The sequence below is a fragment of the Rhinopithecus bieti genome, unplaced genomic scaffold, assembly GCF_001698545.2.
Source record: "Rhinopithecus bieti isolate Rb0 unplaced genomic scaffold, ASM169854v2 scaffold_34818, whole genome shotgun sequence".
NCBI lineage: Eukaryota > Metazoa > Chordata > Mammalia > Primates > Cercopithecidae > Rhinopithecus > Rhinopithecus bieti.
Genome location: NW_016815484.1, coordinates 2,054,650 through 2,067,225, shown reverse-complemented (window position 1 = coordinate 2,067,225; position 12,576 = coordinate 2,054,650). Strand labels below are relative to the sequence as shown.

The following is a 12,576-nucleotide window of genomic DNA, read 5'->3' as shown; positions in this document are numbered from 1 at the left end:
TTTCTAGTCATTTCACATACAAGTGCAGGTGCCTACAAATTACACCCCTCTATCAAAAAGCCACGATGCCACCAGTATTGTTCTTTTTTCTCGTGATTGCTTTGGCCATTCGAGATTTTCTGTGGTTCCATACAAATTTCAGGATTGTTCTTTTTATTTCTGTGGAAAATGACATAAAAATTTGATAGGGATTGCACTGAGTCTGTAGATCATATTGGGCAGTATTACTATTTTAACAATATTAATTATTTCAAACCATGAATATTGGATATCGTTCCATTGATTTGTATATTTTCCATTTCTTTCATCAATGTTTTATGAATTTCATCATACAGCTCTTTCATCTCCTTGGTTAAATTTATTCCTAAGTGTTTTATTTTTAATTCTGTAGTAAATAGTATTTTAAAAGTTTCTTTTCAGATAGTTTGTAGCTAGTGAGTAGAAATGCAACTGATTTTGCATGTTGATTTTGTATCCTGCAACTTTACTGAATTTGTTAGTTCTAATATTTTTTGTCTTTCTTTGTTTTTTGGGTGGAGTCTTTAGGGTTTTCTACATCAAAGATTATGTCATCTGCAGACAATTTTACTTCTTCCTTTCTGACTTAAATGCCTTTTATCTCTTTCTTTTGCCTAATTGCTCTAGCTAAGACTTCTAGCACTATTTTGAGCAGAAATAGAGTGGGCATCCTTGTCTTGTTCCTGACGTCGGATAAAAATTTTCAGTTTTAACCACTGAGTATAATGGTCAATGTGGGCTTGTTGTATATGGCCTTTATTATGTTGAGATGCATTCCTTCTCTCCAACAAACTTAATTTGTTGAGAGTTTTTCTAATCTTTAAGTTACGTTGAATTTTATTGAATGCTTTTTCTACATCTATTGAGATGATCATATAATTTTTATCCTTCATTCCATTAATGTGGTGTATCACAATTGTTGATTTGCGTATGTTAAACTATCCTTGCATCCTAGATATAAATCTCACTTGATCATTGTGTATGATCATTTTAATATATTTCTGAATTCAGTTTGTTTATATTTTATTGAAGATACATATACATATATGTTAATCAGGGATATTGGTTTGTAATTTTCTTTTCTTGTAGTGTTTTTGTCTGGCTTTGGTATCAGGGTAATGCTGGTCTTATAAAATGAATTTGGAAATATTCCCTCTTCTTCAATTCTTTGGATATTTTAAGAAGTCTAGGATTGGCCGGGCGCGGTGGCTCAAGCCTGTACATCCCAGCACTTTGGAGGCGAGACGGGTGGATCACGAGGTCAGGAAAGAGATCGAGACCATCCTGGCGAACACGGTGAAACCCCGTTCTACTAAAAAAACAAAAAATACAAAAAATTAAGCCGGGCGAGGTGCGGGCGCCTGTTCAGTCCCATGCTTACGTGGGAGCTGAGGCAGCGAGGAATGGCGGTGGAACCCGGGACGTGCAGCAGCTTGGCAGTGAGCTGTGAGATCCGGCCACTCCGACTCCAGGCCGCTGGGCCGACAGAGTGAAGACTCCGTCTCAAAAAAAAAAAAAAAAAAAAAAAAAAAAAAAAAAAAAAAAAAAAAAAAAGACAATCTACGGATTAGAGTCTAGGATTAGTTCTTCTTGAAATATCTGGTAGAATTCATCAGTGATGCCTTCAGATTCTGGGCTTTTCTTTCATGGGAGACTTTTTGTAGTACTCATTCAATCTTTTTAATCATTATTGGTCTGCATTTTCTATTTCTTCATAATTCAGTCTTGATAGGTTGTATGTATCCATCTTTTCTAGGTTATTCAATTTCTTTGTGCATAATTTTTCATAGTAATATCTTATGTTTATTTACATTTCTGTGGTATCGGTTGTACAGCTCTCCCTCGGTATCTATGAGGAATTGTTCCAGGACCACTCACAAATACCTAAATCCTTAGATGCTCATATAAAATGGTGTGATATTTGCATATATCCTACACTCAGCCTCCAGCATAATTTAAATATCTCTAGATTACCTAGAATACCTAAGTAATATAAGTGCTATTTAAATAACTGTAATGTTTAGAGGATAATGACAAGGGAAATAGTTTGTACATGTTCAGTACAGATGCAACCATTGTAGAATCAACTACATTTTTGATCCGATGATGGTTGAATCCATGGATGCAAAATCCGCAGATATGAAGAGCCAACAATAATGTCTCCTCTTTCATTTCTGATTTTATTTGAGTCTTCTCTTTTCTTCCTGAGTTAGCCTAGCTAAAGGTTTGTTCATTTTGTTTCTTTTTTTAAAACTAACTCTTGGTTTTCTTGGTCTTTTCTGTTGTTTTTCTGCTACCTATTTTATTTATTTCTGCTCTGATCTTTATTATTCTCTTACTTCAATTAACTTTAGTTTAGTAAGCTTAGTTTGCCCTTCTTTTTCTAGTTCCTTAAGAAATAATGACAGATTGTTTGAGAAATTCTTTTTTGATGTAGGCTTTTATTACTATAAACGTTTCTCTTAGAACTGCTTCTGCTGCATCCCATAAGTTTTGGGATGTTGTGTTTTCATTTTTATTTATTTTAAGATATTTTTAAACTTTTAATCTCTTTGTTGACTTATTGCTCAGGAACATGTTAATTTTTCCATATTTGTGAATTTTCCAAAATTTCTCCTGTTATTGATTTCTAGCTTCATACCATTGTGGTCAAAAGAGATCATTAATATTATTTTAATATTCTTAAAATGTTTAAGATTTGTTTTATGGCCTAATACATGATCTATACACAAGAATGTTCCATGTGTGCTTGATAAAAACATGTATTATGTTACTTTGGATGGAATGTTCTGTGTATATTTGTTAGGTCTATCTGGACTAAAGTGTAGTTCAGTTCCAATGTTTCCTTAATAATTTTCTCTCCAGATGACCTGTCTATTGTTGAACGTGGAGTATTGAGAAGTTCCCTACTATTATTTTATTGCAGTTTGTCTCTCCTTTCAGATCTATTAATATTTACTTTATACATTTAGGTGCTCTGATGTTGGGTGCATAGAAATTTAAATATTCTCTTGCAAAATTGACCCCTTCATGATTATATAATGATCTTCTTTGTCTCTTCTTACAGTTTTTGACAAGTCAAAATTTTGTCTGGTATGTTTAGCTATCCCTGCTGTATTTTGGCACTTAAAGGTGAAGTGAGTCTCATAGGCAGCATATATAACAGTTGGGGCCCGCTTTTTAATCCATTTAGCTACTCTACATCTCTTGATTGAATACATTTAAGATAATTATCGGTAGGTAAGGACTTACCACTGCCATTTTGTTCATTATTTTCTGGTTGTTTTGTATGTTCTTTCTGGTTGTTTCTCTCTTGCCATCTTCCTTTGTGATTAGATAATTTTCTATACTGATATGCTTTAATTCTTCGCTTTTTATGTTTTCTGTGTTTATTATAGGTGTTTTTTTGTGGTTTTCATGAGTTACCATGCAGCTTACATAAAATATCTATAGTTATAATAGGCTATTTTAAACTGTTAGCAACATAAATTCAATCACATTTTTAAAACTTCTACACTTTTCCTCCCCACATTTTGTTTCTGATGTCACAATTAACACCTTTTTATATTGTGTATTAAACTATTATAGCTATTATTATTTCTAATAGTGTTGTCTTTTAATGTTCGTACTACAGATATACTTGATTTGTACATCATCATTATGGTATTAGAGTATTCTGAATTTGACTATGTACTTAATTTTATCAGTGAATTTTATAATTTCATAAATTTTTTATGTTATGAATTTTCCTTCTTTTCTTTCAACTTGAAGAACTCCTTTTAGCATTTCTTATAGGAAGGTCTAGAGGTAATGAACTTTCACAGCTTTAGTTTCTCTGGGAAATTTTTTATTCCTTCATCATTTATGAAGGTCAGAATTGCCAAGTATACTGTTCTTGGTTGGCAGTTTATTTTTCTTTCAGTACTCTTGAACATATAATCTCACTATCTCCTGGATTCAAGGCTTTTGCTGAAATATCTGCTCGTAATCTTATGTGAGCTCCCTCATATGTGATGAGTTGTTCTTCTCTTGTTTTCAAAATTCTCTTTGTTGCATGACTTTTGAGTTTTACTGTAATGTGTCTAAGAGAAGATCTCTTCAAATATAGTGTATTTGGGGTTCTTTGGGCTTCATAGACCTGGGTGCTCATTTTTTTCTCACTTTGGGGGAATTTGCTGTCATTATTTCTTTAAATAAGCTCTCCACACTTTTGTGTTTCTCTCTTCCTTCTGGGGCACTGTAATACATATACTGGTTCACTTGATAGTGCCCATAGTTCCCACAGGACTTCTTCACTATTTTTTATTCTTTTCTATTTTTTGTTTTTCTGATTGGTAATTTCAAATGAACTGTCTTTGAGCTCATGATTCTTTCTTCTGTGTGATAGAATCTGCTACTGAAGCTCACTATGAAATTTTTCAGCTCATCTGTTATGTTCTTTAACTCCCTAAATTTGGTTGTTTGTGCTTTTTTATGCTATCTCTCTATTGAACTTCTAATTTTGTTCATATATTTTTTCCTGATTTCATCTAGTCTTCTGTCTGTATTCTTATGCAGCTCAATGAGCTTCTTTAAGATAATTATTTTGAATTCGTTTTCAGGCAATTTGTAAATTTCCACTTCTTTAGGGTCAATTACAGGTGCTTTATTTTGTTCCTTTGGTGGTGTCATGTTTCCCTGATTATGTGTGATCTTTGTGGCCATGCATGTCTATGCCTTCGAAGAAGTAAGCACTTATTCCATTCCTTAAAGACTGACTTCAGCAGGGATAACCCTTCATTAATCAGTTTGTCCAGAGATTCTGGGCAAGTCATCTGGCATGGTCCACAAGCAGGCTTGATGCTGGAGTCCTTGGGCAGACGTGATTGGCTCCTTGATTCACTGGAGATGGCCTGGAGCTTGGGTCTGCTGGAACGAGCCTGGTGCCTGTATCCATAGAGGTCAGCCTAGCACTGGAGTCTACAGAAGTGGGCCTGGACCCTGGATCCAGTGGGTCCACTGGATCTTGAGGCTATAAGGACCATCCTGGAGCCTGAATTCATGAAGGCTGGCCTGGACCCTGGGGCCAATAGGGCTGGCTTTGCACTGGGATGGGCCTAGAGGCTGGATCCCTGGTCTCAGGCCTGATTTTTGGATTTGCAGTGGCCATTCTGGCACTGGGTAAAACTGGAGCCTGAGTCTGCAGAGACCAGCCTTTGATACTGAGTCCCAGATTCTGGCCTGGTGCCTGAGGTCATGGAAGCTGGCCTGAAGCTGAGATATATGGGTGCCAACCTGGCATAGCTGGAGGCTTAGTCTGCAAGTAAAATCCTGAGTCTGGGGATACAGGGATCAGCCTCATTCTGGGCCTGTCTAAAGCCTGAGTTGAGGCTGGAAACTTTGTCCATGAAACTGGCCTCAGGCCTGAGGCCACAGAAGCTGGCCTGGCACTGGTTAAGCCTGGATCCTGTATCTATAGGGTGCTGGGATGTAGCTAGAGTCAAAGACTGGAGTTTTATTTAATAAGTAATTGTAAAAGAAGTGGTTTTCATTGTATTTTGTTTTAAAAGAGGAGCCATAAAAGCTTGCAGCAAAAATATTTCTTAGTCTGTTGTATCAGGAGAGGCTTTCCTAAAGAAGTGATATTTCGTGTAAAACTTGAAACAGGAGTGGGAATTAATCAACCTGAGTGGGGGTTAATCAATCACACATATGATTTGTGTGTATGTGTGAGAGGGAGTGTGTGTGATGTGTGTGCTATGGGAGGATTGGGGGGGGAAAGAGTAAGAGAACATTCCAGAAAGTCAAAGCAGCATAAAAGGGACTTAGGGTAAGAACAGCATGGGTTGTGGAACAGCTAGATGGCTGACACACAGTGATGGAAAGATTGACTAGAAATAAACCTAGTTTAGACTATATTAAAGTCATTAGAAATACGTTGGAAGGATCTAAGTAGGGAAGTAGCAATGGTTAGTTTGCTTTTCCCTGTTATGCTAGGAAGTTTCTTCAATATGTCTTGTTTTAAAGATAACTATATACATTTCAGTCTTTTCATGAGACAGTAGTAGCTTTAGGTTTCCCATGCAGAACAACCACTCAATACATACTACTAAATCCAATTCATGACACTGTCTGAAGATACAGGTGTCCCCTTCCCAGATGAGTTACACCTAATTCAGAAGATCTCTGAAAAGAGAACTGAAGCACTTATATATCAACCCTCTCATTGACAATAACCTGACAATGGCCAAGTTGGCCAAAAAAAAAAAAAAAAAAAAGTTTAATTGAAAGTTTAGTGTTGAAGGAACATACCTCAAAATAGTAAGAGCTGTATATGAAAAACCCACAGCCAATATCATAATGAATGGGCAAAAGATGAAAGCATTCTCCTTGAAAACCAGCACAAGACAAGGATGCTTTCTCTGATGACTCGTGTTCAACATAGTATTGGAAATTCTGGCCAGTGCAATCAGGCAGGGGAAAGAAATAAAGAGTATTCAAATATGAAGAGAGAAAGTCAAATTATCTTTGTTTGCAGATGACATGAACCTATATTTAGAAAACCCCGTTGTCTCAGCCCAAAAGCTTCTTAAGTTGATAAGCTACTTTAGCAAAGTCTCAGGATGCAAAATTAATGTGCAGAAATTGCTTGCATTCTTATATACCAACAACAGGCAAGCAGAGAACCAAATCATAAATTAATTCCCATTCACAATTGCTAAAAAAAAAAAAAAAAACCCAAAACTTGTAAAATACCTAGGAATACAGCTAACAAAGCACGTGAAGGACCTCTTCAAGAACTACAAACTACTGCTCAGGGAAATCAGAGAGGACTTAAGCAAATGGAAAAACATTTCATGCTCACAGATAGGAAGAATCAATATTGTGAAAATGGCTATACTGCCCAAAGTAATTTATAGATTCAATGCTATTCCCATTAAACTACTACTGCCATTCTTCATGAATTAGAAAAAAAAAAAAACTAATTTAAAATTCATGTGGAAACAAAAAAGGGCCTGTATAGCCAAGACAATTCTAAACAAAAAGAACAAAGCTGGAAGCATCACACTGCCTGACTTCGAACTATAGTACAAGGCTACAGTTATCAAAATATCATGGTACTGGTGCAAAAACAAACACGTAGACCAATGGAACACAATAGAGAACTCAGAAATAAGACTGCACACCTACAACCATCTAATCTTCAACAGCTCTTACAAAAACAAGCAATGGGAAAAGGATTCCCTATTTAATAAATAGTGCTGGGAGAACTGGCTAGTCATATGCAGAAAATTGAAACTGGACCTCTTCCTTATGCATTATACAAAAATTAACTCAAGATGGACTAAAGACTTAAATGTAAAACCAAAAGGTATAGAAATCCTAGAAGAAAATCTAGGCAATACTATTCAGGACACAGGCGTGGGCAAAGATTTCATGATGAAAATGCCAAAGCAATTGCAACAAAAACAAAAATTGACAAACGGGATCCAATTAAAACCAAAAGCTATAGAAATCCTAGAAGAAAATCTAGGCAATACCATTCAGGACATAGGCATGGGCAAAGATTTCATGATGAAAATGCCAGAGCAATTGCAACAAAAACAAAAATTGACAAATGGGATCCAATTAAACTAAAGAGCTTCTGCATGGCAAAAGAAACTACCATCAGAGTGAACAGGCAACCTAGATAACAGGAGAAAATTTTTGCAATCTATTCATCTGACAAAAATCTAATATCCAGAGTCTATGAGGAACTTAAACAAATTTACAGGAAAAAAAAATAACCCCATTAAAAAGTGGGCAAAGGACATGAACAGACACTTATCAAAAGAAGACATTCATATGGCCAACAAACATATGAAAAAAAGCTTAACATCACTGATTACTGGAGAAATGCAAATCAAAACTGCAATGAGATACCATCTCAAACCAGTCAGAATGACAATTATTAAAAAGCCAAAAACACCAGATGTTGGCAAGGTTACAGAGAAAAAGGAATGCTTTTACACTGTTGGTGGGAGTGTAAATTGGTTCAACTATTGTGGAAGACACTGTGCCAACTCTTCAAAGATCTAGAAGCAGAAATACCATTTGATCCAGCAATCCCATTACTGAGTATATATCTGAAAGGATAGAAATCATTCTATTATAAAGATATATGCATGCGTATGTTCACTGCAGCACTATCCACAATAGCAAAGACTTGGAATCAACTCAAATGCCCATCAATGATAGAGTGAATAAAGAAAATGGTACATATACACCATGGAATACTATGCAGCCATAAGAAGGAACAAGCTCACGTCCTTAGCAGGGACATGGATGGAGCTGGAAGCCATTATCATCAGCAAATTAACACAGGAACAGAAAACCAAACACCTCATGTTCTCACTTGTAAGTGGGAGCTGAATGATGAGAACACGTGGACACGTTGGGGGAAAAACACTCACTGGGGACTGCTGGGGGTAGGAGTGGGAGAGCATCAGGAGGAATAGCTAATAGATACTGGACTTTATACCTAGGTGATGGGTTGACCTGTGCAGCAAACCACCATAGCACATGTTTACCTATGTAACAAATCTGCACATCCTGTACATGTACCCCAGAACTTAAAATAAGTTGAAAAAAAAAAGTTTGCTATGTTATAAGCCCTTTATATGCATTATCTCACTAAATTTTTATAAGACCTTTTGTGCTAGATATGATGAATATCCGTTTTATAGACTAAGAATCATACTAAGCACATAGAGATTGTTGCATAATCACTTTAAAGTCACAGAGTCTGTATTTGAACTGCAGGAATCTGACTCCAGCACTTTTGCTCTTAAGTCCTTTGTTCTACTGCCTTTCAAAGAATTGCTTGATTTCTGTTTGGTTCTGTTCTGCTTGTTTTTCCTTTTGTTTCGTGTCTTGTTTTAACAACACTTTTAATTCTCTTTTAGACCAAAGGCGAGAAAAATTTAAGAACCGAACATTATGAAGAACAAATTGAAGCATTTAAAAGTATCGTCCAAGAGAAGACATCAAATTTTAATGCAGATATATCTCTAAAATTTACACCCACTGAAGCAAATAAAGTTAAAACTGAAAAGTCTTCTGAGGAAAAAACCTCCTCAGATTCTTTACGTGGCCAGGGTAGTTTTCGGTTTTCATATTCCAAAAATGAAACTTACCAACTATTTTTGTCATATTCTTCAAAGAAGGTAAGACCAAACAGTTAATATAGGAATATAATGGAAAGGTTCCAAACTAACCAGATTCTTTAAGTATTTAGAGCAAATGGAAATCATAAAAAGGAAAAGAAACATGGATCAAATTCTCAAATACGTAGCTAGCACGTCAGAAAGAATACTAACTGGAAAAAAAGTATGATAGAATCTTTGGCAGTGGTAAATGAATCATATGTTTGGTGGTAGTGAGCAGAAAATGTGTATTAAGAATTTAGAGCATTTTTTGACTGAGACTGTGGTAATATACCATTCAATTTATATGATGATCAGAATTTTAATGAAGAATTATACTGAAGAATTCTGGTAATTCATTACAATGCCTTACCTACAATGATCACTGTTTATTAACTACAAAATGTGTCTCAAAAGAAATGATGCTATGAAATTATACACATTGCACATAAAATTGGTCTGATTACTTTGTAATCATACGTTTAATTTGAGACTTTGAAAATGTGTTGTTTTTTTTTTAATATTTGAGCCAGATTTTGAAGTTGGTTCTACCACTCTTGGAATAAATGTAAAATATACTCTCTGTAATCAACATGTTGCCAGTAAAATGTTCATTCTTCCTTTTCTGATACCACAGTCACCTATTTAGACAAACTTCTCCCACATTAACAATAATAATTCACTTTTAGCACTTACATTATGTCCAACTATGTAACTGTTTTGTAGGGGTCTATGCGTTACCTCTCTGTTTACAAGCATACCCACTCAAGTGTACAGGTGGAAAACTCTTTAAATCATTCAACAAATGTTTAATGGTGAGCTCTCTGGCCTAGGTACTTAGAATACATTTGTGAACAAAGCTGATGAAAATTTTTGTCCTCATGGAGTTAAAAGGTCCACAGAAAGAGACAGCCAAAAATAATACATATAATAGAAAAAAGGAGGTAATGTGGTATTTACAAAGTATTAAGTGCTGTGGTATACAAGGAAAATTAGTGTAACATGAAGGAAAGCAGGGATGCCTGCATGTGGCATGATTAAAAAGGAAGCTCAGGGTCAGCTTCATGGAGATGAGAGCTGACCAAAACTTTGGAGGAGAGGAAATAGCCAAAGAGTAAGATTTCAGATTATTTATCTGATGGAAGGGACTGTTAGAGAAGTCTCTAATGTAAGAAAAACCTGGTGTGATAAAAGTTAGTCAAACTGAATCAGAAGGATAAAAAATTAGAAAAGTGACCTTGAATCAGATCATGAAGAACTTCCAAGTCCACTCAGCATGGCTTTTTTTCTGAGTGACACGGGAGGTCACCTGAGGGTTTTATTTTATTTTAATTTAATTTAATTAATTTATTTATTTTGAGATGGATTTTCACTCTTGCTGCCCAGGCTGGAGTGCAATGGTGTGATCTTGGCTCACCGCAACCTCCGCCTCCTGGGTTCAAGCAATTCTGCCTCAGCCTCCCGAGTAACTGGGATTATAGGCATGCACCACCACGCCTGGCTAATTTTGTATTTTTAGTAGAAACGGGGTTTCTCCATGTTGGTCAGGCTGGTCTCGAACTCCCGACCTCAAGGGATCTGCCTGCCTTGGCCTCCCAAAGTGCTGGAATTACAGATGTGAGCCACCATGCCTGGCCTACTTGAGGGTTTTTAATAGAAGATTGACATTCCCTATTACATTTTAAATGATTACTCAAGGTATTCTGTCAAGAAGAGATCATAGGTGCTAAGAGCCAAAGCAAGGAGTCTTGCTAAAAGTTATTGAAGGAATCCAGGTGAGACATGATGGTAGTTCAGCAGTTCAGATAGGACAGTTATAGAGTCAAACATAAGTCCAAGGTTTTTGGCCTGAGCAACTAGAAAAATGGAGTTGCTAATAAACTTGCTCAGATAGAGCAGGTTTGGAGAGGGAGACCAGTAGTTAAATTTTAGTTAGGTTAAGTTTGAGGTGTTTAGTATACATCCAATTGGCAATGCCAAGTAGGAGTTGGTGTTATGAGGCTGGAGTTTGGGAAGAAGACCTGGAATTGAGCTATACATTGACTTGTTGACTTAGTCATGGGGTCACTAACAGAGTTAGTGTACATAGAAAATAGAATACAATCAAATACCAAACTTGGGGAACTTCAATAGAAAATAAGTAAAAGAAACCAAAAAGTGCCCAATAACTTTGCTACTTAGAGTGTGGTCTATGGAACAGCAGCATCAACATCGCTAGGAAGATAGAATCTTAAACTGTGCTCCAGAATTGCATTTTAAATGAATCAGTATTGCATTTTAACAAGATTCTCTAGGTGATTTGTTCACATTTTATAGTTTGAGAAGCACTGGCCTAGAAGACAAGAAAATAATCTCTAGTAAGAAGAAAAGAGTGATGAACTGTGTCAATTGCGCTAACATGTCAAAGAAGATGAGGGCTAAGAAGTGATCATAGGCTTTAGGATTATGAAAGTCATTGGAGACATTGACAAGAGACGTTTTGTTGGAGTAGTGAGGTCAGGAGCATGAATGATGGGAAGGGGAGAATTGAAAATGCACAGTATAGAAAACTGAATAAATTTTGCTTCTAGTGAGGGCAAAGAAATGGGTAGTGGCTGGGCAGGCAAGCTAGGGCAAGGGAAATTTTTTTGTTGATTTAAGATAGAAGAAACAACTGTGTATTTGGATGGTAATGAGCTAAGAGCTACCTTTGAAGTAAATTGACCCAAAGAACATCACGTCTTTCTTACGCCAAATCCCAAGATATACTTCCCAGTTTTAGCAAAACTGAAAAGAAATCCAAATATGCTTTGAATAAAGCATTTGAGAATTCTTGTGCAAGTCAGGAGATGAAGAGCTCATTGACCTATAACATACAGGCTAAGTCACTATAAGATTTTTATTAAGGACTGGATCACCCACTGTCACCTAAAGTTAAATCATGATGACAACAATGTGCTTTAAGAACACAGACAGTTTGGTATGATGTTCATATATCACAAGGTATATCTTTAAAAAGAAATAAAATATTTTAAACTCCCACATAATCATCATATGTTAACCACAGCTGTTAGGAGACCCTCAAAAGATCCATTTGCAAAATTGTAGGTGTCAATTGTAGTTTAGTTTTCATCAGGACAAGCTATGGCATTGAATCACACAGTTCACTACCCTAATTTTCTCCGGGAAAGGTAAGCCATCAGCCCTGGCCCTGGAAACATTTAACTGTTGAGTTGTTTAGGCTGACTTGAGTTCCGTGTCTCAAAATATTGTCTGTCCTGTCTCTGTCATTAAAAATTGAGAGGGTGGACTGGAAGGGACAAGGAGACCTGAGACCTGGGTTTTTAGTACCAATGCCTTCAAGTATTATTTGTGTGTTTTGGGCCAAATAACTTGATATCTTTAAATTAGTTTT

General features: G+C 36.1%; 1 protein-coding gene across 1 annotated transcript in view; it reads left to right on the top strand.

Moving 5' to 3' along the window:
- Window positions 1-12,576, top strand: part of C9 (complement C9) — a 78,466-nt gene that overhangs the window by 32,835 nt on the left and 33,055 nt on the right. Inside the window, exon 6 of the mRNA XM_017853178.1 lies at window positions 8,943-9,203. Within this exon, the coding sequence (XP_017708667.1) occupies window positions 8,943-9,203 (261 nt within the window). The remainder of the gene's footprint in view (window positions 1-8,942; window positions 9,204-12,576) is intronic.